General features: G+C 34.9%; 2 protein-coding genes across 21 annotated transcripts in view; one reads left to right on the forward strand and one right to left on the reverse strand.

The window, feature by feature from the left end:
* The window catches only part of mtd (TLD domain-containing protein mustard), a 162,732-nt gene extending 138,409 nt beyond the window's left edge, over positions 1-24,323 (forward strand). For 17 of the 20 annotated variants that reach the window (XM_073079693.1, XM_073079696.1, XM_073079707.1 and 14 more), the window contains 5 exons: positions 15,123-15,241; positions 19,818-19,977; positions 21,201-21,381; positions 21,792-21,897; positions 22,190-24,323. In XM_073079693.1, the coding sequence (XP_072935794.1) occupies positions 15,123-15,241; positions 19,818-19,977; positions 21,201-21,381; positions 21,792-21,897; positions 22,190-22,325 (702 nt within the window). In that variant the 3' untranslated portion in view covers positions 22,326-24,323. Of the gene's footprint in view, positions 1-2,299; positions 2,325-6,940; positions 7,478-12,278; positions 12,418-15,122; positions 15,242-19,817; positions 19,978-21,200; positions 21,382-21,791; positions 21,898-22,189 lie in introns of those variants that run through there. The other 3 variants (XM_073079703.1, XM_073079702.1, XM_073079701.1) reach the window with 3 other exon arrangements.
* Positions 24,324-26,419: 2,096 nt separating this feature from the next.
* Positions 26,420-27,832, reverse strand: LOC140747325 (uncharacterized). Its single transcript, XM_073079709.1, has 3 exons — positions 27,611-27,832; positions 27,350-27,537; positions 26,420-27,246 (listed from the first exon to the last, which is right to left on the reverse strand). The coding sequence occupies exons 1-3, from the start codon at positions 27,693-27,695 to the stop codon at positions 26,926-26,928; spliced, it is 594 nt and encodes a 197-aa protein (XP_072935810.1). The 5' UTR covers positions 27,696-27,832; the 3' UTR covers positions 26,420-26,925.
* Between the last annotated feature and the right edge of the window lie 99 nt (positions 27,833-27,931).

Here is a 27,931-nt window from a genome sequence, read left to right on the forward strand (position 1 = left end):
GTCCAAAAGCTAGCGATGCTGTGATATATTTTAAGTGGAACTTTCATTTTTTTACAGCAGTTTGTTATTTTGTTGTCTTCTGCCTTATCACAGTAGTGTAAGTCTGCTGTTTTCCGATTTAAAGGGTAAAAGCCGATTCGTTTTTCAAGGAATTCTGTCTTACTCCTGAAGAGTATGACCCCTACTTTATTTGAAATCGGTTCCAGATTTTTTTAGGCTTCAAGTCACCGAACATGATAATTTGCTTCTCTATTAGTTACTCAGTAATCTATGTCTCTGAACATGTTGTACTTGTCTCGCTCGGCTAGTTTTATAATCTCTATGTGTGTAAACTAATTGTACAAGTAACCTTATCCGACGTGCAATCGAGCTTATGTATCAGACATGGAAGACCACCGTCACGTTTTTGCGTTCCAGTACATGGGTTAATTGAATATATCTTGTTCCAACGTCTCGAATGAAACTGGATGTGTTTTCCCACATCTGGAGTGAACGAGATCCAATATCTTTATGTTTAAAATGATTAAACTTTTATTAGCTACATTGTTTCTATTGCGTACCTACTGGTTGATTTTTATTGTCTATAGTTGGTTGTGAATAGTTCTTGTTTATGTTGTCAAGTTTAATTTGTAAAGAGAGTCGCCTTCAAAGCTTACGACTCTATTCTGACGAGGCGATTTCCGTGGTGTTGTAAATGTTCATACATGGTAAGGTTCACTTACGGTGTTCCATATGTGTCATAGTTAAGATTAATTTATTAATAATTCGTATAGGTCGTGTTCGCGACTTTGTCCCCATAGAGCGTACTTGTTTTTTAATATGTATACTGTGTTTAATACAGAATTTATATATTTACTAGCTGACCCGGTTAACGCTGTGTTGGATAAATAAAAAATGTTAAGGGTGAAGAACCCTTATCACACAGGGGTATGAAAAATAGATAGTAGCCGATTCTCAGACCTACTGAATATGCATATAAAATTTGGTGAAAATCGGTAAAGCCGTTTCGGAGGAGTACGGTAACTAACATTGTGACACGAGAATTTTATATATATTTATATATGTTACGTGGAGTACCATGTGACGTGAATAATAACAATCATTTAATATAATCATATGCCGTCATTGCTTTCAATATTAATTACAACAAATGTAATCTACATAATTAAATTGTAACGCTTTGAATAGCCATTAATGTAATGTATAAGGTAGTACATGTTGAAAATGATAACTAGGTACCTACTTCATGTATATCTAAACAATTCTACAACCCAAAATAAAATGATGATTTATATTTCAGCCTAGACAAAAAATAAACCTGATTCCGTCTGAGTAAGTCTGAACATGTCAGTCTTGCACACTTTACTACATACTTTTATTATTCGCGGGGCTCTTTTATTACTTTTACTAATCAAATTACGAGAAGATGTTTTCAGAGGCTCTACCGACCTTCAAGTTTAATTCGTTTGTTTAGCACATCGACCGGGATGACTTTGAACGTGTAACCAGTTGATCTGTAACAATATCCTCGCATCATGATCATTAATACGCGTTAAGTGTTTGTCGCTTTCAATTAATTTGCATGTCACTTTACTTATCCCCGGCGCGTTTCAATTAGATTCGTGCGGGTTCGCCGTCTTAATCGTCCCGTTTAGCGTGATGTTAATCGTAATAATTGTCCGTCAGTAGCGTTCTTGATGGTGATATATTTGTGTCGCAGTCACTTGTTGGGATGCGGTGTTATGCGTAATTTCTAAAAAGAAACAAAAGATACGATTTTTATAATGCGTGTAGACGATGTTTCGTTTTTAGGTTCTTTACTGGAATAGCAATAATCGTCTCTAAATAGAATAGAGAAGGCCTGGCTACTAAATTTTATTTGCAATTAATCTATTAATCTAATGCAAATATTATATAACACATACAGCTGGACAGCTTATAACAAAACTGTAAAAGTTAAATAGTATGAGCGTTAACGTAAAATAAGATTGTGTCTTCAAGTTAATAACAATAAGTAAAATGTACTATTGGGTACATTTACTTTTCTGCCTCATTAGCGTTAAGTTAATGAAACTTTACATTAATGAAATTCATTGATAGAGCCTACTGTTTTTCTAAAACTGACACTTTTCGTGGCTATTTACATTATATCGTAAGACTAGTTAGACATTGTTCGTAAAGTCGATATATTTGTAACGGCCGCGACATGCGCCCGCCCAGACGGCCCCAGATGCAGTCCAAGTGCATGGCGCCGTGGTGCATTGAGTGGAAGCCTTCCTTGTGCGGCTGTCACGAATCGTTCACTTCGATAGACATGTGTTGTTGTGAGTATCGCTTATTAATGTTTTTATGTCACGTAAAAATAGAATGAGTTAGTCAATTTGACAAAAAATTGTTCTGCGCTCATATCTCCAAAACCTTGTTGTATATTGGCTCTATTACCTGTTTTATAAATGTGTAATATGATGAAATTGATAACGCTTTTATTAAACATGATTGTTCAGTATATTAATCATCCTAGAGACCATATGTATCAATAGATATTATACAATTTTATAGTCATATTATAAAATAATGCATTTTCTTGATAGTGTTCCATACATCATTTATCATATAATTTTGTTTACGTCATTACGTATTTTGACGATTTTGGCAATATAACCTTATAATGTAATATTATTGGCACTTTAACAATTTTTTCCTAGTAAAGTACGAAAATTGTCATATTTCATAATTATTTCTTAGAAAATTTGTCCGATTTTGAATGTTAGTATGTGCAAATTAGTTAAGATTGATTATTACAAATTGAGGTTATTATGGATGGTTCTCTATAATGAAAATGTAGCGCAGGATTTAATATATTTTTGCCATCAACTCGATATGTATTTTACTTAGCACATTCTAAGTGCTCGCTTACAACAACATATTGCTTTTAATGGCGTGTTGTGAATAAATAACGAAACCTGTTTCAATAATGAATTGTACATGCAATTGTAGTACATAGTAATCGTAATATTGCAGTATATAACAGAAATATGTATGTACTTTATATCTGTGTGTATAAAAAGTTGACTTCTGTAACTTCGAAATTAATGGATGGATTGATGAACACATTTCTATGTAAAATGTTTTTATATACTGGATCCCGACACTCCCATGGGAAATATCAGATTTGGCCACAATGAAGCATTGCTGGGATTAGCTAGAAACAAATATAATAGTGTAGCTTCAATATGTCGTACAAGTCCAACTAATACAGTGTGGCGATCGCGATATTCGCGATATAAGTCGTTGTCATGCCGTCGCCAAGCGGTCAAACTTTGGTTGGTACTTTTATTTTCGAAATAGCATTTTATTCTGTTATGTTCGTGCATAGAAGGTAGTCGTTTATTACTTTAGTGTCGTCAACAGACCTGTTGTAACAAACTGGTTTCTCTTGAAGCAAGGTGTTGGTTTAAAATATTAATCCAACAAACTACATTTTTACCTTTGAATTGAACTTGTAAAACAAAGAGAGAATGAGTTTTAAAATTGATATTCAAAATTTACATTAAAATACTTTTAGATTGACTTATACCAAGCATGAATAAGTCAGTTTACAAAGTCGTTGATGACACTTTTCCTCCTATGTGATCCCTAGGCCTATGCCTCCTATATAGTCGTATGCAATATGTTTTATTAAATTTATTACTTGATAAGTTGTAGTCTTGAAAAACTGACGTTTAACTGAGGGATATTATACTCGTAACTCTATGAAATTTGTAGACAGATTACACATATTCTCTATGTTATGTCATAAGCAGCTTCTGTTACGTGTAAGGAATGTGTGCTAAGATAAGGGGATCAACATATTGCAGTGGCGATGTGCCTATGAGGTTAGCCGCATCGAGTCTGTAAAACTAGTTAATCCAAGGATTAGTCTTGTCTCGTTATGTTTGTTCTACGTTATAAATAAGCCATTATTTTGCGACAGAATTCTGCGAAATTTATGACAATCGTAATTGTGACGTGTTCGGTGGAAAAGTTCTATTGTATATTTTAACTTCTGTTAAACAATGCGTTTATAATATTGAATAACAATTTACACTTTCATTCATAACATAAGTATGTACCTAATAAATTATCGACATCCATTCAATGTTATCATTTTGAAAAATAAAGTAAAATATTTTTATAGCTCTCCACAACCTTATCTAGGAGAACAATTTAAATCGATTAAGTAAATTGCCCTTAACAAACTATAAATAAATGTATCGATGTGCGTGTAATCGTGAAACTGTTTTTTTCTCGATTTTTCTCGTTTTTTTATACAATAGGCGCTCTACACTAGTTATGTTTTCTCGGAAAATGCGTGATGTACCTCTCTTTCTATAATTATATTTGTATGTTTTATAATAACTTTATAAGAATGATAATTATTGAAATCTGTTTAGTCGACTTGCATACTAGCTTTGCAACTCGTACTGGGATGAGATTTTCCTCGTATTTCGGGAGAATGTGGCTTACCCCGCATTCTTCCAATGCGGATTAGAAAGTATTGAGTAATCAGGTTTGAAGGTCTTCCAACTAGTGTAAGTGAGTTTTAACAACTATTACCTAAAGTTAATGGCCAGGATAAGTATCTAGAACTCCTCTAAAACTCGGTTACCGCTACTATCATGCGTGAAAGTAAGGATTACAATAGTCACGACATAGTGACAGCTACTCAATGGTATTACCAATGTATAGTCAAAGGACTTATATGGCATAATGGTTACTATGTCGTACTACAAAAAGCCCACTGTTTTTGTACTTATTTGTAACATGTTACATGTCTGTATGATTCCATGACATTAGGGATTCTTATGCAACCTACGAGATTGCAGTGATTTAAAAATGTATCGAAAGTTTCAAGTGTTTTTTTATTTCGAGTAGAGGTAAACGACGTTCAAGGTATAATAAATATCTTCTATACATTATTAAACTAAGCAATATCCCAGGCTAGAGCGCGTAATATATAGCCGTGCCCCTTGTCCATTTTATATAAGCCTACTCTTGTGTACCTACATACATACGTATACAGTACGAGACTCCGAGAGCATAGAAAACATGGTCGCTCTTGAATCCACAATCTTACGAGATCAATCGTGATTCGTGACACATTTTGCTTTAATTAAATTAACCATTTTTATTTCCTGTCCGTGTCCGCTTTGATTTATTGCTGCGCGTTGCAATGAGATATTTATTTCGCAAATGCGCTCTAGAGTTTGTGAGTAACTGTTTTAATTGTGGTGTGAAATGTCGTTGACTTGTAGCTACGGAGTTCGATGTCGACATGCCACCGGAACAATTTTGGTCCAATAACAAAAAAAACACGATAGCAGAATTCAGCAGCCGTGGAGCGCCTCTACAGTTGGACCGCTGCTCTGTCTGCTTGGGCCTCGGGATCGGGATCTTATGTGTTAATCTAGGTCGTAAATTATTTATGGGCCAAATTTTATCAAAATCGTTCAACCGATTTTGCTTTATAAAGTAACACACATTCCTTCAAACTTGACTGTAACAATATATGGCAAGTGCAATCTTGATACTGGGACTAGATTTAAGAGCTTCAGTGAACGTTTAACACATAATGTAAATCCCTATTTACTTAATACTTCATTCGCATAAAGACTAAAGCGACTAAATATGTAATAATTTATACCTTATCGTGGGTGCTTAAACATTTTGCATATTAATTAATTACTACGGAATGCGACCAGCTGTCAAGTGGAGACCTTGCTTTATAACTTAGTTTTGAAATAACTAATTTCATTTTACATTTTTTAAAACAAACGTATAACTACATCAAATATGACACATAGACATTTTACGTATTGATGTTTAATTAACGTATGAATTTCGTGTATGAAATTTATTATTCATTAAAGTAGTGGGTAATTACTGTTTTTATGGCATTCCTAATACGACCAATAACGATGTTATACTCAGTGAAGGTTGAATAATAAATTGCCTTGTATGGTAAATAAACAACACCTCCATTATCTTACTTTGGAATCAAAAGCGTATGTATTTTATTAATAATTTGAGTAGGTACGGTATTAAAGTTATAATATGTCTGTTTTTTTTGTCTTGTGCTAAGTATGTATGCATGTGTGCACAGTACGTGGTTACATTTTTTCTTGTAAATTATTTGCATAATGTTCGCTGATGTGTGACGTTTTAAATAACAAATCTTACTGAGTCTCTCGTTTCAAATAGCGAAAATTTTTATTCAGATGTCTAATCAGTTTCATCTATTTGGTACTTAACAAGTATCGAACGGTTATTAAAAAAAATCAACCTAAAAATACATCCTATGAAAAAATGGAATCGATCCACAAATACCCGATTTGTCAAAAGTAGATGTATGTTTTGCTGTTTTTCCAGATTTTCAGGAAAACGCCTAAAAATTTTCCAGTATCATATTATGAGGAACACTAGCACTTGAATTTAGTCGTCTTCGAATATATTATTTAAAGCCCTTTGAATTAAAAATTCTTTGGGAAGTATGTTAAAGAAACTTCAATCGTCGGTATAGAGGTGTACGTGAGCTGAGAGTCACCTTCGCGGCCGGGTCAGCCGGTAACGTGCATTAATTCCCAATGCCGTCACTTCGCCAGCATCTACTATTTCTTTTTTGCTTGAATTCCTTACTCACTTGATCATTGTGTTCGATTTATTTACGATGTTACTAAAACAAACGTTGATGTCTTTACGTTGCGGTAAACGCGACAAAGCGTATTTACTCAACGTATAAATAAGATATACTTCGCCGCGTAGACTTCTTTAGAATGACCTAGCAATTGACCCCTAGTGTGCACTCGGATGGCTTAACAAGACGATACGGAATTAATTTGTTTCCCAGCGTTCACACGACGTAGAACAATGTGCAGTTTTCGTCGTCAGAGCGTCGGTGGGGTCGACGCCGCAGCCGCGTGCCTCGGGCCTTTCTTTCGCCTCTAGTTTACAAGCAGCACCGCTCCGCCGTGCCCGCCTCTCGGCCGTAGCGCGTAGTTAAAAATAATCTTAATAAAAACAGTAACTATACCGTCGCGCGCCGCGCTCGACCGGCCGTCACCTGCATGCGACGACGAGCGACGTTTCCGCGATTAATGCACCACGACCATTAATCGGTCTCGAACGACAGCGTCGCGTACGTTTCGACTGTTTATAAGCAAAAATTCGCGACGAGTGCGCTCGATACCATTACAAAGTTCGGATACGTAATCGCGTGGGTTAATCTAAATAAAGTGTTGGCCGATGTGCATGTTGTGGTTGTGTATTGTTTTCGTTTTTCACTCCGCACCGCCAGTGTGTATATAACGCGAGACTGCGCGTGCGTTTCATTGATGTGGATAAACAGCACAATAGACAAATGCAAACTATGAAATGGATAGAGATGGTGAGGCTCGGGCCGACGTCACACGAAAGGTCTTCAACTTTCGACGGCGATAAGGTAAGCCTGCGCCGCGCCGTTAGCCGAGACAAAACACGTTCGCAATGAGATGGTCAACGCTTGATTAATCAAGCTATAGATAAATGTAAATATTGGTTAACAGATGGCTTGTTATCGGTGGATATCGCTACTTCAACGCCAACGTCATCTATGTCGTCACCGCTCATATATTTTTATATCGTACACAATTACCGGAATAATAATTACTTAATAACTACTTTATTACTTTTAATAATTATAGCAAAAAAGTTCAGTCAATTTAGTTCCCTGTTCATACCTATACTTTGATAGCATACGTCATATGCTTCCTCATATGGTTGAAAAGGAAATAAATGGTATTATCAATTTATTAGTTACTTTTTTAATCCTGATCAAACCTTACCTTTACTCTATACGCAATAATCAAGTAATTTTCATTGTTATTAAACCGCGTAAGTAGAGCGGTATACTACATACCGTACGCGGGTTTCCGCGGGTGGCGAGACACTTATAAATAGTCATAAAGTGTGACTAACGGGTTAGATGTTGCTATAAGTGGATTTTATCGAATCAACAACTTTTTACCGTTTCAAGTTCAATTGCAAAACGTTACCTAATTGCAAAACACCTTCTATAGTCGCCTATTATCGAATCTCTATCGCGGAAGTAAGCAATTATAGAAACTCGTTTTGATTTAACGAAATTAGAAATATCTTTAGTGTTGAAGTTGTTTTATATCGGTGATCTAATTTTGAAACACTGATGATTTATATTTATTAGAATTGGGAATTCCAATTGAGACGGATTTAGGTTAATTTGCTCGGAATATTTTTCAAACAACATTTTATTACGAGTATCATTTTCCAGTACATAAATCAAACCGTTGTCACCGTCACTCCGATCATAACTTTGCCCGGAACATAGTGTTCCTTAGTCTTCTACAGACTTGAGCAACATATATGTTATTTGTACCTGGGTGTTCTCATCACTCAAATTTTGAATCCGCATAACTTTATCATCATAACATAACATTACATTACACAGTATTTGAAATTAACTATCTTATTCTTAAATCGCTTTAACAGTGAAGGGAAACATCGTGAGAAACTGCTAGCATGGAAATGCTCGAGAGTTTTCCACATAATTCTCAAAGGTGTATAGTATAACTATGTGTACGAAAATGAGTCGGCAAGATTTTTCAAAAACGACTGATTAGAATAGTTTTCCCTCTATTTCTAATAGTCACGAGAAATCTCCAAATCTGCTAAAGAGTGCCTATTCATGACCCTGCAACGCTATTGGTGATGATGAAGCATAACCGCAAAAGATCTTCTATTGACGAAAAATTCAAGTTCGTCAAAATTCCACAATTTCCATTAGGCTATTAAAGTCCATTGTACATGACATTTCGTAAGTGTTTTATTTCACATCGTGCACGTAAGCTCGGCGATAACGAATTATGAGCGTTTATTGTGCGAAACGATAAGTTATTGCTCCCCTGATATTAAGTATTGTAAATAAACAATTATATATCTTTGTTTAGCGTAATATTTTAAATATATCCAATGATATTACATAGTTCACGTTATTGTTCTCTTTATATGGAATTAATATAAATACTAAAATTACGTATTCATATAATGAGGTATTCTGGAGCGCTCTAGCTCTTTAAGAAAGGTGCAAAAATAAATGCATACATATATACCTTCTCCTTTTTCAAATATAAGAAGAGTTTTTTTCTTTTTCAATCCTTTACATTTCTTTATATTCTTATCTTCTTCGGTGATAAATTGGCAACTCCCCTAGTGTTGCAGATGTCCATTAGTGACTAGTTCCATCAGGTGGCCAGTCCATCAAATCGTTATTTCAGCATAAGAAAACTGCGTGAAATCCCGTTTTATTGATTGATTACACAGTTTCCGAACAATAAAATACATGAGTTTTTTCCCATTCAACAATAATAAATTGTTTATAAAATAAGCCAAAACTAAAAGACGTACCTAGTTAGAGATGATGATGTTGGTAGAGATAATAGAGATACACATTGCTATACGTACTGGGATCGCCCAATGGTTGACTATCGACGGGTATTTCCGACGCCCATACATTTAATATGGGAAAACACGCTCTAACGACTCTCACCTGCACCCTACTGCACCTACCGCGATGAAACATACGTTCTACAAATCTGAATTGTAATACAATAATTGACTAAGTGCAATTCGAACTCGCGCACGAAGATTTCCGTACCACTTATTTTTTTTATATAATTATTTGTTATAGCAGCCTTTGAAGCAAATGCATTGTGGAAATTTGAACTACCTTAAAAGGTAATTCAAATTTATCTACTGAACCCTAATGGGTTCAGTAAATAAAGCGAAAAACGTCGAAAAATAGCGACTTCTTAGATGGCGACCCCCATTTATTTTACCTTTTTTATTTTTAGTATTTGATGTTATAATACTGTGTAAAAAATCTAGTATCCGTCTATTACGATTAAATACTAGATAGAGCCCTGTCACAGACGGACAGACAGCGAAGGCTTAGTAACAGGGTTCCGTTTTTACCCTTTGGGTACGGAACACTAAAAACAACGTATTTTTAAAATACGTTCTAAAACGCACGACACGACGTCTCATCGCCTATTAATTTAATATATAGATAACGATTTCATAATTCTAAGAGGAAGTTCAACTCTTATCTCCAGTACAATCTGTCACTAATTATATATTATTCATTTATGGGTTGTGAAATAACGTGAACCATACATGAGCCAGCATTGTGCAATAGGGTTACGAACGGGGTCATTATAAGAGTTCTTAGAGATTGCTCATTAAACACCGACTACACAATACGGCCCACATATGTGTATTTAACTTAAACCACTTGTATGATGAAAAGAATTTGTTAAGGACTTCAAGGCATACGAGTATAAATGAAAATTAATAAGCGTAGACTGCGTCGTAAGCTACTCGTATGTTGATTTAATTTACATTTACAGTTTAAATAGTAATTTTTAAAGTTTATAATTATGTAAAATGCGTAGGATTTTTTCATTAAATGAGTTTAATTAACGTGGTAATTGTAACCAGCCAGTTGTAACCAGAAATATTACGTAATATTTAGTCGATGGCAAAACGACACGTAACATCCTAGGTTCAGAAAAAACCTAATACTGTGAACACTTGACTAAGTAAAGACATGTACGATTATACATTTGCTCAATTTACCGTTGCTCATGCGTTTTGTTATGGGTTTGTCTGTGTTTTATGTACGTGCAATTTTAATCTATCCTCCATGAATCTTGTAAGATACCGTACTAAATGTGACTTTATATTCGACGTAATCCTTAGCCACACAGATGCCCGGGACGAGTCATTCATCGGCCCTGTTCATTGTTTATTTACTTCTATTAAAGTATTATCTCATATTTAATTGTAAACCATGATTTCATGACAAGTCAGGCAGGCGCTGACACACGCAATGCCTCAAGACCCCTTTAAATAGTATTGACTTCAAGAACATTACGTTCAGTTGAGTAGTGTTATGTCGCGTTTCAAAAGTACTAGACACTGTTCAGCAGTTTCAGAACTCAGTACCATTTGCACCGAACAAATAATCCTAAGAAATTATCTTGTGTGCGCGTATACAAACCGTGAAATAGATCTCGATCACACAAACCGAACATCTGATAGATGTTTTGCGGTTCTTGGTATTATTCAATTCATTAGCGGTAATGTTAATGAGTAAATGGATATGTGCAGAATAAAATAACTGAAGTGTGCGTGATTTTTTTGAATAATTGAAGTGTGCGTGTCGATAAATTTCAGTTTTTTAGACTATTTAGTAAAACGAATGTAATTCGATTTCGTTGGTGCCGTAACTCCGTAAAACTTGCGATAAGTCAATCGGTTTATAGGTAACTAGCTGACCCGGCAAACTTTGTACCGCCTCAAAATCCATTTATCAAATATATTTCATACAAAATATAGCCTATGTTACTTGTGGATAATGTAGCTTTCGAATGGTGAAAGAATTTTTAAAATCGGTCCAGTAGTTTTTGAGCCTATTCATGACAATCAAACAAACAAAAAAAGTTTTCCTCTTTATAATATTAGTATAGATAAAGTTAAATATGTAAACCTATGTACACGTTGGTGTACTTTCTACTACAAAATTAGCAAAACCAGAAGGTGCCAAGTGCCGCGACAGTAATACATTTTTTGCTGTCCAAAAATTCCAGTGGTTAAGGATCTCCTTATCGTCTTCATCCGAAGACGCTAATCTTATAAGTTGATCTCATTTATTTAACACTTATCGATATATGGTCATTACGTAGTGTCATAAATTCTCTCTAATCGTCGTCCTAAATCCCCTAGAGATTGTTTAACGACACACGTCGCCCGTACAGTAAATGCATTAAGATAAAGGTGTGGCCAGATAACGCGAGTTTACTTGTACAGGACGCACGGCCAAGGATCAGTCTAGTGGTTATCGCGCGATCGGACTCAAGGAGAGAACTTGGAGAATGTTTACTTTCGAAAAATAAATTGTTTTTTTTTCTTTGGTCGATTGACGCCGAAGTCAACATGTCCATTACCGGTATTCAGCCGTAACCATGTTGCGAATCAAAAGTCGGTTATCGTAAAAAAATAAACAAAATAATGTTTAACGTTGTTCGTCAGAAAGAAAACATCCTTAGTGTAAATTCCGTTTAGTAAAATAAGTGTTTTGATTTGATTTTCGATCTTGTTATTTTATTTTCAATTTTTTTTGTTATTCAAAAGTCGAGAAAGTGATATAAAGGCCGTGTAAAAATGTTTCGTTTCGTACGTAAACTGGCGCGGAGAATAATGGAGAAAGTGCGGCGAGCCGAGTTGATGGTGTTCAATATGGCGATGAGGAGGAGGGGCACCATACACTCCATATGTAGGCGCGCCACAATACATTCTATACGGGAGGTGAGGAAATGAGGATATGTGATTCTAAACCATTACAACTTTTTTAAATATAGAAGTGACGTGCATTAGAAAATTTTAGACAGTTCTTTTTGATAAATTAATAGACCTTTTCGTTTTTTTCAGTTATAGTCATAAAATACGCAGTAATAAAATAAAAATGAGTAGATATTTAAAATTATGAATAAGGTGAATATTTGTTATTTTTGAGCGAGAAATTTTATATAAAGGTGATATTTTTATGATTTACAATAAGAATCAGTTTATAAAGAATTTAAGGTATTTCAAATCTTCTGCCTATCTACATAATTTCAAATCCATCTTCAGTTTTTTTGCAATCCGCTGATATTCAGGTAATGTTATTATACTCATAATAATTAAATAAAGAAATTAAACAGTTTTAAGATATCTACATACAATGTACGTATAACATACTTGTTAAAATGCGCATAACAATCCTACGTAGTATCCAATTATCCCATACGCCTGCTAATTAAACTGTTAGCGAGTTTATGAAAATTGCCGTTGTTACATGTACATATTAATATGATGTTCTTATTAGTTCTGTAATTATAAGGCCTTAGCTCAATAGTGCACACCCCTATTCTTTTCATCATATTTGTCCTATTTATTAGACTTTTAATCTATTCTTGAAATGTTTCTTAATTGATACGAAGATCAGTTTAAAGATGTAGTAGTTTATATATTGTTATTAGATTATTCGAGTCGTTTAATTTAACAAACTGGTGTATTGTTAAGCTTAAGTCTTAATTGGTATTGCAACCGACTTATTTATTCTAGTGGTATTTATTGTTAGATCTCCTGTTTCTTACAACAGGTCTGACGGAAGGATATAATATCTTTACAGTCGATTGACTGGCGGATTATTCAGAATAGCAATGTAAGCGGTCGGTCTTCTTGATGGAATACGTCTAATGGGGTTGGCTAGTGAGGCTATCGCGAATAAAACACAATGTCAACATATTTATTGAAGTGAACTTTTTTATATAAATCCTCTAGTGATGTAGAAACTATTTTTTGTGTCCTAATGTAAATTCCAGACAATAAACCTTGTACCCTTGTTGTATGCTAAATATCACCAAACTCTAGAGTAATCTAGACGAAGCACACTGCACTTGAATGTTGAATGTGAACTGTAGTGCTCGGGAATGCGTCACCAGTAGTGCATCTTGTCGACCTCATTCATTCACTATTAGGCTACTCATATACCAGAATTATGCTGAGAACCCAAAGAAAACATACAAAAAGATCGCGCATCTCTTATTAATTACTTTAGAAATTTTAAATTATATTTTGGTGAGAAAACATAGAGAGTTTAGTAAGAATAGCATGGTAGAGTTAAAGGCAACTCTGTACTCATTTTGGTGAAAAATGACCAACTTAAAATTTTCCGCTTCTTCATCCTGCCCATCCTGCATAATTCTGGTTTACATCCAGCCCGACTTTGTAACATTTTGTAACCATTTCAATCAATACCCCACGCACGTAAAACATGGTCCGTGTAGTGCAATAACATTATTGCGAGGTCGGACAGTGTGCACAGCACTTCGTTAAATCATTAAACATACATGCTACCAATAAAAGTACCTTTATTTTTTTAATGCTCGTATTCATAATCTTAAGTTACAGTCATCAATTGTTAATAACATTGTGTATATATGTCTAGATTATATAGGCACTGCTAGCTATAAGGCACTGAAAACGAAATAAATATGAGAAAAATCTGATATTATTTTTCAGATTAATACGTTTTATCATTAGTTACAATAAGGGTCGCGCACATATTATATTGATTGTATTCTGTGTGCACTATGAATCGGGCGTTTTTAAGTTTTCCGCCCAAATATGACCTATAAAATAGACGCCAAAAAATGATCTAGACATATATAACATTTTCTATTTATTAATAATAACAGTTTATGTTCGTGTTTACGCATGTCTCACTTTTATCTGATCATGATACACAAGTCTCCACAGCCAGTTTCAAATGAATAGACAGAAAGTAAACTTTGCTTTGTGGAAACTTTTAACAGAAAACATTAAAACAATAAAAGGAAAACGTTTAACTTAAACGCATTGTCGTACTAACCTACTTTCGTACTTTGAAACGAATCATGCTAAAAAAATGTATGCAGTACATAATATATTGATGGGATTTCTATTCTTATTTCCATTATCATATTCTTCCTCTTAACTTGTGCCTTGATTTTGCTAAGAATGCATACTTTATACTTACATACATAGTAATATATTGGAAGTTAATACATAGGTACCTGTATCCTGTACGATATATATTGAAAATAATTCAAGAGACCAATCTCAAAATTAATGATTTTTATGAAACTGGCTGCTGTAATGTTAATTATAGACTGTTGTTTTTGGGTAAATCTTAGTGACCTTCATATAAGTCTCTTTTATAAAAATAAAAAGCAGATATAATAACTTTTTTAAGCACAGAAAAAATAAAATACATCCACGACCAATATCCTCGGTGATGTTTTTGTTGTCCGTCTCTAAATATCGTATGATATGTAGAGAGTGTAGAGTCGTAAATACAAAATTTACAAATTTTTTTTTTAAAGTAACTACTCTTAGACTCTTCCAAGTGGTGGTCATTAAGATCTATTCAACACGACCGTACACCTCCGCTCACAAGTAGTTGACGTTAATAGTATGTATTCGCATAGGTGCTGTCGATGAGCGATGAGCTGCGCCGCGCGCTGTACTCGTCTGGCGCGTCCGTCGACATGGAGTTCTCGCCGCCGGACCTCATCGGCACATCGGAGATTCTCACCATGGAACACAGGTATGTTGGTATTATATATAATTCTTATTGAACTAAAAAGACTAGGGAAGTAGCAAGCGGACGAACAGCAAAGTAACTAATAGGAACAAAATATAACAGGAGCTCTACCTGGAGTTGCAAATACGTTGCGATACTGGCAACCCTTGAGGAATAAGTCAAATCACTTCATAAGTGAGATCTTCTAGAATTTAATTATATATGTAGCTAACCTATGACGAACTCTTTTACGTATTTAGGTGCACACTTGACATAGTAAACGAAGTAGAGTCACAAAATAATAATTCATTTTACACAAAATTTTATTTAGTGGCAGAGTCAACTAAATTTGATGCAGATTCTATCGCCCATCTGTAATTAACCTTAAACAAGATTTAATGTTACTCATATTTAAAGGACGGCCTAAGGGCTCGAACACAAAACTGCGATGCGACGCGATGCGAATTCGCAACGCAGAAAATTGCGATGCGAATTGCTGCGATGCGATATCGTGCGGCGTAGCGTCTCTCAGGGTGACCAACAACAACAACCACTGTGCGATGCGAATCAATTCGCAAGTTCTTGCGATGCGTCGAGGGAGCTCGCAGATTTTTGCGATGCGACGTCGCATCGCAGTTTTGTGTACGAACCCTAATAGGCCTCGTGCGAGTCATTATCTACGTTATCATACTCCTCAAACCAGTACACAACAGCGCTTAACACTGCTACTGTGAGATAGATACTGTAAATATGGGTGGTATACCATACGTACGAGTGGTACAATCGCAGTCAAACCACAAATCATTCTTAATATTCAGCACTGTTTTGGTCCCAACTTTGTGGTTTTATTGTTAATCTTATTATGATACGAACAAAAAAGATTGCCCTCTGGTTTTCCTGTACGACCGCCGGCGCCAAAAATATCCTACTGCAAACTGTGCACGTGTTTTTACACAACAAACAATATAATATGTACATACATTTTTTGTTATATTTTTCAAACGCATAAAATAAGGTCCACGTCAATAAATTTAAATTAAGTGACTGTGCAATTGCAATTTGTACTTAGCAAAAAATATAAGATATTTATACAGTGTTTTTACAGTACATATATACGGTTACCTTGTACAAATGTGTTAAAGGAATAGTTAAATACTTTTAAAGGAGACAGAACCTTAAAGATAGTTCCTACTTCTTATAGTCGACTGAGGAAGCGCCACTTCTATTCCTATTTTTGTATTATAAGTAACAACAGAGTTAACGCTTTCTGTATTCTGGTTTGAAGAATACGGTAGGTACTTACACTGACATGAAACATTCCAATTTAGCCCTCAGTCCACCTGCAGTTTTGTAAATGTTCCTTACGTCTTATCTTTCTTTCTTTACTTTGAAGACTACAAGTAAAACAACACAGCGTATAATTTAGTTAGTTTACGTTAGGTGTTTTGTTATATTTTTAGTTTAATTAGTTCGTAGGCGAAAATATTTAGGTATGGCGGTTGAGTCTTCGCAGGCGAACCGAAAAATAGTTTTACTAATTTATAGATCGTCCATCACGTTTTTGTTCAGTCAAACGAGTTCACTGAGTATTAACAGATACGGAATGTACGTAAAAAGTTGCAGCTAAACATGTATTTACAAAAAAATTGTGCTACGCTTGCTATGTAGGTATCTTCTGTCGTTATTCAAAGCTCGAATGCGAGACTTAAATAAGTGTGACGCCATAATACTCGGATGCAATTGAATTTGACGGGGGCTATGAGTTTAGTTTGCGTTGACATCAGCGATGATAATGCTACTCTATTATGGTTCTAGCTTGTGTATTACAAAAAAAATATTTATGATGCGAAGTAGGTACTTCAAAGATTAGCTCCTCCCGCGCACTTATTTCGATTTTTTGACGTTATAGGTCCCTTTTAAATCTACAGGCATTCAAGATGACATGTAAAATTAAAACACATTTGTAATAAGTAAAATGTTGTAACAGGCACGGTCTGTGTCTACGCGGTCGCATTCTGGAAGATATATTAGAAATAAGTTCATACACATTTTATAGAATGATGTCATTATGTTTAGTCACGGACCGTGCAGTGTGCATTTTTAATTTTTACTGCATTTTTGATTAAGAAGTCTCGCCCTTTTCTTAAGATATGTTATGTAAAAATCCGTCACGTTATTTATACAGATTAACAGTTACAAATATTAAAAACATTTTTTTTTGTACAAAAATCATGCTTAGCTTATAAGATATGGTACAGGATCCCTAGTATAGTTTTCATCATTTATTAATAACAAGCTGATTTTTCGTGAGTAGCTTCGTTTCGACAAGACGCCCAACATTTTTCCTTGCAGCAATGTTGGTAAATGGTAGCTTGATGGGGCAGCAAGGATAAAATATGTTGACCGGACGAATTCTAAAAATTTATTACTAACCAAATTTTTCTTTGTTAATTATCAAGATAATTATTTAAATAACGTGAAAAAATATTTGTCCTACAAAATATAAGGTTTTTATTAAGGCGTCCCCCCTCTCCAACATGTATCATAAACAAGGCCATGAAAAATAATTACTAACCAGCTGATTTTTTTTTTATTGGCTGTCTACCATTTACATAGTCTACCATGCACATTGTCCTACAAATTACATGGTATGTCATCTCGGACCTACACTTAAAAGTTGTAGTACTAATACTTAATGTAAAAATAATTAGTATCAAGCTGAGTGTTCCAGAATAGCTTCGTTTCAATGAGACGCCCAACAAATTCTCGTACGAAAGTTCTCGATTGTGGTTTATAACTAAAATAATAGGGATGAAATATGTTGATTTGACGAATCAAAAAAAAATATTACTAACCGATTTTTTTTTTATTAATTATCGAGACAATTATCTAAATAACGTGAAAAAATATTTGTCCTACAAAATATAAGGTTTTTTTTAAGGCGTCCCTCCTCTCCAACATGTATCATAAACAAGGTCATGAAAAATAATTACTAACCAGCTGATTTTTTTTTTATTAGCTGTCTAACATTTACACAGCTTACTACCCACATTGTCCTACAAATTGCGAAGTACGTTATTCCAGTCCGCCAGTTTTATAGTTTATTTATATTATATTATAGTTAAATTACAAATCTTGTAGGATTAATAAAAGTTACCCTTTTTTTTGTAGGACATTGTTTTATTTAGATAAAAATTATATTATCCTATCACGTGATACCTTTGTCCTACAGTTACTAATAAAAAAAATAATCCTGCGGAATTAACATCTTTTCAGCGTAGGTCCGAGATGACATACCATGCAATTTGTAGGACAATGCGCATGGTAGACTATGTAAATGGTAGACAGCCAATAAAAAAAAAATCAGCTGGTTAGTAATTATTTTTCATGACCTTGTTTATGATACATGTTGGAGAGGGGGGACGCCTTAATAAAAACCTTATATTTTGTAGGACAAATATTTTTTCACGTTATTTAAATAATTATCTTGATAATTAACAAAGAAAAATTTGGTTAGTAATAAATTTTTAGAATTCGTCCGGTCAACATATTTTATCCTTGCTGCCCCATCAAGCTACCATTTACCAACATTGCTGTAAGGAAAAATGTTGGGCGTCTTGTCGAAACGAAGCTACTCACGAAAAATCAGCTTGTTATTAATAAATGATGAAAACTATACTAGGGATCCTGTACTAATAGCCATGACATTGCTAAAAGATACTGGTGATCTGTAACTTTGAAATTTTAAGGAAAGATACGATTATAAAAACAAAAAATGTGTAAATGATTTATCAACTGTATAATAAGTGATAAAAATATGGAACCGGTTTGTATTGTTGTCATAATATTATGTTTAAAGAATATTTTATAAGTATCATAATCAGATAAAAGCTTTAAACTTGAAAATATCGATGTTGTTAATTTTTATTGTTTAAAAATTAACAACATCGATATTTTACTTTATTATTACACGAATAGTATGTAATAATAAAGATATATATCTTTTAGCATATCGTTCGGCTTAAAATAACACCACTCCCACTTTCTGTCAATGTCCTAAGAGTCGATTTCGTCATAATTTGTAAATTCGTAGGAAAGTAGACTTAGCGGCAATAAGTGTCACTTGTAGCAAAGATATGTAGCAGGTACCTACTTAGTACTTACTACAAAGTATTATAGTAGTTACTGAATGTGACTATAAGTAAGTATAAGTAATTTACAATTACGATTTTTTATTTCTAAAAAAAGATCCTTATATCCAAAATACGGGATAGTTGCTTTTTGCGGCGATATCTATCGCAATAAAATGTGGAGACTGACCTTTTGAGTGTACTGTTTGACACTGTATTTTATTATGATAATTCATTGTCGGAGTAAGGGCGTCGGAAGCCCGGGGCGGAAAGTGAAATGGAGGCCCCTAGTCTAAAAAGTTTTTAATTGTCCCACGTCACCCACGCCTTACGCCGCCTCTGTGAATATTATTGAAATCTAAAATTTTGCCGCCCCCAAGATGCGGGACAGGCCCTCCGAGACGAGACCTTTAATAGTATTTTATTGTTTTTTTTTATGTAAAGTACGATAATATGTTGTTACGTTTCAGGGAGAAGTTGTGCGGCGTGTTGCCGGCCCGCGCGCAGGGCTACATGTGGTCGCTGGCGTTCAGCACCAGCCAGCACGGCTTCTCGCTCGCCTCCATGTACCGCAAGATGCAGCGCGTCGACAGCCCCGTGCTGCTCGTCATACAGGACACGGATAATAACGTGAGTATATACATATATACATGTCATATATTTTATAGGTGGTAGGATCAGCAAACTTTGACAGGGGCAGCAAACTTTTATTTTCGTGTGACGTTGTTAGGAAGTAAGTGAATATCGACTGAAATACTTATGAGGTGACTACCTTAGTCCTCAGGAGTCAGAGCTTTAGGTAAGTCGTTTCAATACGGAGTTGGTTACCAATAACAATATTCTTCAGAAGCATGGATTGGAATCTTTTGATTGCAATCTTATATATTAAAGGTTTTTTTATTATATTTACTATGCAATGCACTTGATGTTGTAGGGTAACTCTCGTCCATGTATAAAAAGGGTTGGTCACTGATAAGTTGCAAGGATTGGTCCAGCCTAGTCGACCATACAACTCATAATAAACAGTATCCATGTGAATACTGCAATAAAATACACACATGATAAATTTTCAGTGAGCAGAAAAATCAATTTGAAACCTTATCGTTATCTTAAAAGCTTACATTTAGAACATTGATAAATGCCGTAAAAGCTTCGATGCAATTTACGAGCAATCTTGTCATGCGTGAAATTCACGACTTGAGAGCTTATGCCAACACAGATATAGGCTGATACGGTCTAAAAGTGCTGAAGTGCTTTATTGATATTTTTTATACTTTGTGCAATCAGTTTGCAAAACGTTGACGAGGTGGTATCGCCTATAGATATTTAATTTTATAAACGTTACAAATAGAAAAGAAACCCTCTCCTTTACCCATAACAAGAAAAACCAGTAGGATGACTTGTTTTAGAGCAGAAATCGGTGTTGTGATTGTGTGTTAACATATTTCTAGGTAAAAAGTAATAAACGTACTTACTTCTATTTATTATAAAACCAAAATTCATTATAATACATCGTAATAAAATAACAAAAATATTATCCAAATCGAATTACTTTTTTGAGAAAATCACAGATATACAAACATACACACATGGGCACTGGTAGACACACAGAACCTTCTGTATTGAAGTGTGTTATAAATGAACGCATGATTCAAGGTGATAAAACCCTCTGTGGTACGACTCCGTAGGCAACATCACCACACCTATTTCTGCCTAATAACAGTGGCATTAAGTATTGTGTTCCGCTTTGAAGGGAGACATACTTCTCCGAGGTGTTCCAAATTAGTCCTTAAAGATATCATCTGCATTTGCTACTTCAATATAATAATAAAAAAACGTATGAACATTTGCAGGTGTTCGGCGCGTTGACATCGTGCGCTCTGCACCCCTCTGAGCACTTCTACGGCACGGGCGAGTCGCTGCTGTTCGCGTTCCAGCGTGTCGAGGACGCGCGCCGCCGCTCGCTGCCCGCCGACACCAAGGACAAGGACAAGGACGACGGCAAGGAGGAGAAGAAGGAAGAGGAGAGCGAAGGTAGGTGGGGGTGGGGAAGTGGTAGGAGGAGTGAGAGGTGGGGAAGAGAGTAGGTCAGGAAAATAGAAAGATAGGGGTAGAATAAGAGAAAGAGAGACATCGAGAAAGGAGGAAGGGAGCGGATTGAGAAGAAAACTCCTTTAAAGTTTATACTTTACAAGTTTTTAAGATCTTTCCTTTATACGAGGTATGAAGGCGAAAAGAGAAAGAGTTATACAAGTGGAGAGAATGAGACAGACAAAGAGAAAGTGTTATTTTACTGACCATTAACTATGTCAACTTTTATTCTTTAGTTGAAAGTTAAATTTTTTTGTGTTATGTATGAAAACACTATTTTTTGTATATCGTATATGTGGTGATAGGAACCGAAACGGAAGTGCAAATGCTAAAAGATCTTTAATAACTTACAGGTCAAGGAGTAACGTTCAAGACCAAATTCAAATACTGGGGCTGGACCGGCGACAACATGTATTTCATTCGTGGCAGCACCGACAACATATCTATTGGCGCTGGCGAGTGAGTATAGTTTTATTATATTTCGTATTGGCGTGTTAATTTTATTCATTACAAACATTAGGTATTCACAATATTATGTAAGATTAGATTTAGAATTTAACAAAATTAGATATGAAAACGTTTGTGTAAAAGGGTACTGCTTATCATTGAATATTTACTTGTATGAAGATTATTATCGTTATTACTGTCGTATGTTTCAATAAAGGAGTATTTTCGGGTTTAATATAATATAATATAATATAAATTTTATCAAATTATTTTACTAATTACGAATATTTTCATTGTCCCTTAGCGGCAAGTTCGGCATCTGGCTGGACGGCGACCTGTACCTGGGCCGCACGCAGCGCTGCACCACGTACGGCAACGAGCCGCTCAGCACGCGCGAGGACTTCGTCGTCAAGATCATGGAGTGCTGGACCTTCATCTGAACACGCCACCCCCCACCCCAACCCCCCTGTCACGTCGATATAAGCTTTAGACTATCTTATGAAATTTGCTACGAAGATTTGACACTTTTACAACGTCAGTCTCTTCGACTTTAGTACCGATGAGTCTGAAAACGATTTTGTATTCGCATTGACTCGAAAGCTCCCGCGCCCCGCGCGCAGTTCTAGTCAAACGTACTGAAACTCGACCAATGTTTTCATTCTCCCCGAAGCCGCGGCGTGTTCGGATGGGGCGCCGGCTGTCCCGGAGCGAGTGCATTAATCCTAGTCAATTGTCGTTCGCGCGGGCCGCCCCGCGGGGCCGCTCCGTACATTATTACGTGTCAATTCATACAATTATTATCTACTGTGCATTGTTGTTAAGATATAAACAATATTAAAAAAACTTATTTGTAATAATAAAATATAATTGTATAATGTTATGTAGAGGTTTATATGTAACGAATCGTTCGTTGTGTTTAGAATCCACCAATGGGTGTCCCCGACCGCGGCGAGGCGGGCGACACACTCATTATGATATAATGTTTAGTTTACGTAGTGGAATGTATGTTTCGTTGTCGTGTCTGTTTGTATTTGAGTCATAATCTTAAGTTAGTGCGCATAATTTATGTTACACTTTCACTGTGATTTGATTAATATGTTTGCATTTCATTTTATATATTGATGCGATGACTATTTAATATTAATTAATTATGATGTATGTAGTCGATCCGTTTTATTAGTTTCGTGCTTTACTTTCACTATAGATTTAGTGAGCGAATGTTTTCATTCAATGTATTCGAGAGAAGTTATATTATTATTGTGTATTTAAAACGTTAAAAATATTTTTATGATGATGTGAAGCTTCAGTACAGATTCGAGTAGCCGATGCAATTATAATCGTAATGATATAGAAGAAAAAAAATAATAGTTACCTTAGAGCTTGATGAATGTAATCGTCATTGTGCTTAGTAATTGTGTCACTTAGCATGATGTTACTCAGATCTAACTGGTTGAATGAAGTAATATATATATATTTATTTATTTGTCAGGTAAGAATATTGCGATCCACACTACGCCGATGTCTTATGCTTTGTCAATTGTTGTTGCTTAGATTGTTTAGGTTCTCGGAATAAATAATAAGATCATACAGTAGGATTTTAAGTTGTACGTGTTGCGGTGTTGCATAGTCGTGATTCCTATAAGTTACACTGATTTTATCATTCGCTAGGAATGCTAAACGTGCTGTGTAATTAACTATGCCCCCAATTGAAATGATGGCCAGTCCTTATAATAGTTGTTTCAGCGAGCAGAGTGTAGGTTGCATACGAGATGCGGTATTTGCTTTTAGCATACTTACCTAATCAATGTTAGTGTCGATGGAAGTTAAATATCCGCTTGTTCCGATTTGCAGTCTGTCTGTCTTAAGTGTGTGACGTAACTGGCGCTAATAGATCCCATAGTTGCTATTAATCTTCTCCGTGGTCCTATTTTATTGTTCGTGTTAGTATAATTAATGACGTAATTATTGCTATATGAGATTATTGGTGAAATATATTTTTGTGAGACGTCGCAAAGTATTCAACATATTAACTATGTTTTGATGGTAGAAAGAGCAGTGGATAAATATAATAATTTAAAACTATATAATAAGATTGCATGTTGTAGAAGCCAACTGTATAAGCTATTGTTGAGCACATTCTTGTCGCGAGTGCGTCTGTCCATGCAAGATATAGACTTTGTTATTGTTTGTCATCTAATATCTTAGTAACGAACTTAGTTTTAAAATAAAATATATCGGCATAATTATTGTTATAAATTATAATCATTATTAAAATTGTTGAGTAGCCAAGAGAAATTTAACACTTATTTATTCTGTTATGATTTCCATCTTTCAATTGCTGTAGCTGTATTGTTTTACTGGTGATCCATTATGTAATTTCTAAGTTGTTAAAATGTAAATCAAGCCATAATAACTGAGAATATATTCTTTTGAGAAAATGTATTGCTTTTTATTTTTTAGATTAAAAAAAGACTATTAATTAAGGTAAACAATTTTAATTATAACTAAAGTGTGTTACAACCTTACAAGGAAATAACTGTTTAGGAGTCACAAATTCATTTATGGATTAATACATTTTATCCTACAGTAATATCCTTGCGACACAGGGGCTCCTAGCAAAACATTACACATTCATATGCACACATAAAGACTGCAGGTCATAAACGAGTGCATTGAAATGAGTTTTTCAATACAATTAATCAAATCAATAACCTTTCATCATTTGGACATTGGGCCTTTTATTGAGAGTAGCAAAGTTATGAGGTCTACCAAAATACATATTGTGAAATATAAGATAACATGTTAATTATACATTATAAGGTTGGTTGCATAAAATCAAGTTTTCTAAAAACTCTGTAGCACTTGTAAATGATTTTATTTTTTGAAATACTCGAAATTATTTTTTATGAATTTGGCAACCAATAGTTAGACACAAAATCCATTTGTTACTAGGTCAATGATTGAAGTCATTAAAAATAAATTATTGCATTACTCAAATACATTTATTTAATACTAGTAATATCTACGTCTCTGTCTGTTATCATCAAACCCTCTGTAGTCATTGTAACCTCTTGATTCATGATGATCTCTTCTGTCCTGGTACCCTCTGTCCCTGTTCCCATGTCGATCGTACGGGACGTAACGCCGATTGTTTCGGCGATCATTCCTACGCCCTGAATTATTTGGTGTCCACCAATTTTCAACAATAGGTGGTGTGGACGGCTTAGCATTGTAGACTTTCATAAATTCTTCATCATTTTCAGTAAAACGATCCTTGAATTCTTCTTCACATTGAGCTAAAAATTCTTGATCCTCCTTCGATAAAGTTGATGTGGCTGCCATCTTTTATTTCAGTTTTCAGGATATTTGATGAGGGAATCTGTAACTGGGAAGAAAATGATTGTTAGACAGATTTCTCAATGGTTATTTTGCACAATATACAAAATGATGTCCCCATAACCTAAAAACACATACACCCATTATTATTAATCAGTCTATCTGTAGACGATGTTTGAAGTCGCAAAGGGTCCCGGGTTCGATCCCTGGCCAGACAGATATCTAAATAATGAATTTAGATTTCTGTTCGCTGTTAGACAGATTAATTATACCAGGCGATAAGCATTACATACTTAAGCTATGTAATTACTAGACATGTGACAATTATATACAGAAATTATTGACACAATGTGACACCTAATGACGATCACATGATTACCTAAAGACCAAAAACAAACGACACAATAAGAGCGTTTTCAGATTATCCGATCCGATATCGGTGTCGGACGACGATAGCCGACACCATGTGCTATTTTCACATATTTCCGACAAAATCGTTCCGATACGGCCATTTGCTCGATAGCTTAGTGCGGACAGGTCATCATGGCAGACTATAATAGAAAACTTTATTTGCTGTATCTCTTATATTTGAGACGCAAAAAAAGATCTGTTCACAGACAGTATTGGATACATCCTATTGTGGAATCTAGATATTCAGAGGGAGCATTTTACACTCTTTTTAGCAAGCTACAACACGCACCTAGAAAGTTTTTTAATTACTTTCGTATGAGTGAATCCACATTCAATTATTTGCTAATTCATCTCACAAACAGTATCAAGAAACTTCTCGCCAATTATTGTCTCGGAGTATTTTATTTTTATATTCCTCGTGAGTTTTATCCCACAAGCATGGTTTAGATTCTACCAGTTCAATTAATGTAATTATATCGTATTTAAATGATGACGACGCCATGATGACAACCAAACTAGTAAACAAGCTCAAAATGGCCGCCGCGCATCGGGCTCTACGCACACAGAGACAATTTAGATACACGTAGAGCACACATACAAACATTATCGCCCGACGGCTCACGGGCGTCCGATGGTGTCGCCAGCATATCGCTGTCGGCTCCGATATCCGATATCGGAACGGACAATGTGAAAGGCAGGTACATGTTTCATACATTTTACTTACCCCGATATCGTATCGGCGTCCGATACCGATATCGGATCGGATAATGTGAAAACGCTCTAAGAGACTATGATAACCCAGATAATAATCAAAATAGTATTATACTATTAACACCATATCTTTATCATATTGGTAAAATATCTATTACTAATATACTCATAATTCTTGGGACTAAAACAGATATTGAAATTAAAGATGTTTTTTTGTTTGACCTTATTATCACCCAGTGCCTTAAGATTTAAGATAGTATATTAAGCCTGCAATCCAGCAACTAAGCTCAACTATAGAAAGGTATCTACATCAATTAGAGGCAAAAGGAAGTATTTGGATTTGCATCTGGAATTCAGTCTTTCTGCATCCATCAGGGATTTCAATTTACCTCTTCTTATTTATGTAGTAGACACAATATCCACAAATGCAGAAAAAATACTAAGACTTAGATATGAAATAGATATTACAACATTATGCATGAATACACCTTATTGATGTCTATAATTTTCCAAGTTTTTATCAGTGAGTTATCAATTTGTTCAATATTCATGAAAGATTCTGATAAAAAAAATTATAAATGTTTATCTTGATAAATGATAAATAGCTGTAATGTAACAAATTAAACATGATGACACAATCACACACAAGACATAAACCTGACAAGGACTTTTTGGTTTACCAAGACACCACAATTTTGCCCAAACCCAGAAAAAAATGTATTTACAAGTTTCGGAGACCAAATTAGCCACTATGAGACCAAAAAATTGTGTCGGAATAACAACAGAATAAGAGTCAATGGGCTGATACATCCAGCCTAGAATAGCTCCACACTCCGAACATACACAAGTTTTCCACTTGTAGTCAGGAAACCAGTAATCGTCTTCTTCCCACTGAAAGTTTGATTAAATTACATTTGTGTAAGATACACAAAAAATAAATTTAAAAATAAACTCAAGACCGTTTACACTTCACAAGATTTTGGTTCTTACCTCCCCTACCCCCAAGACACGCCGAATGCGTAGACGTTATTACAGGAAATTGTAACACGGAGTGCTTAGATAAAATTTGAACCAAAATTGTTTCGTTGTTGAATATGGCCTCATAGAATGAATTAAGAGATACAGGACTCTGTTTAGAAGTAATGGAGTCGGTTGTTAAGATTTCACTGCCACAATTACGACACAAAACAGAATCTGCAATTACAAAAATGAATTATTTCTAAATTGTATTCTTTAATATATTTACCATACATTCTCTTATACTAACCTGAAGGTTTCTGAAGTGCGCCTATTTCACCTACTAGACAATTTGTAACTTTTAAAAGAAGAAAAAAATAAAAAATATGCAACATTACAGGTTTTTATTATTACTTTATTCGCTGATTATATCCTCAAATTGTCAATAATTATTATTTGTTCATTTGTTCTTTGTTCATGCCACTTTTGCCATGTTGACAGTCTTGAGTGACGTTTCACTTTTCAACTAGGGATGCATCTGAGATCTGTTAATCGATGAATCGATTTTTTGGTGCAAAAACATATTTTAATCGATCTCCAGTATTGGATCGATTCAGTGAATTAATCTTTC

Source organism: Epargyreus clarus, unplaced genomic scaffold (assembly GCF_041222505.1).
Source record: "Epargyreus clarus isolate Ecla_fem2 unplaced genomic scaffold, WU_Ecla_fem_2.2 ptg000014l, whole genome shotgun sequence".
Classification (NCBI taxonomy): Eukaryota; Metazoa; Arthropoda; class Insecta; order Lepidoptera; family Hesperiidae; genus Epargyreus; species Epargyreus clarus.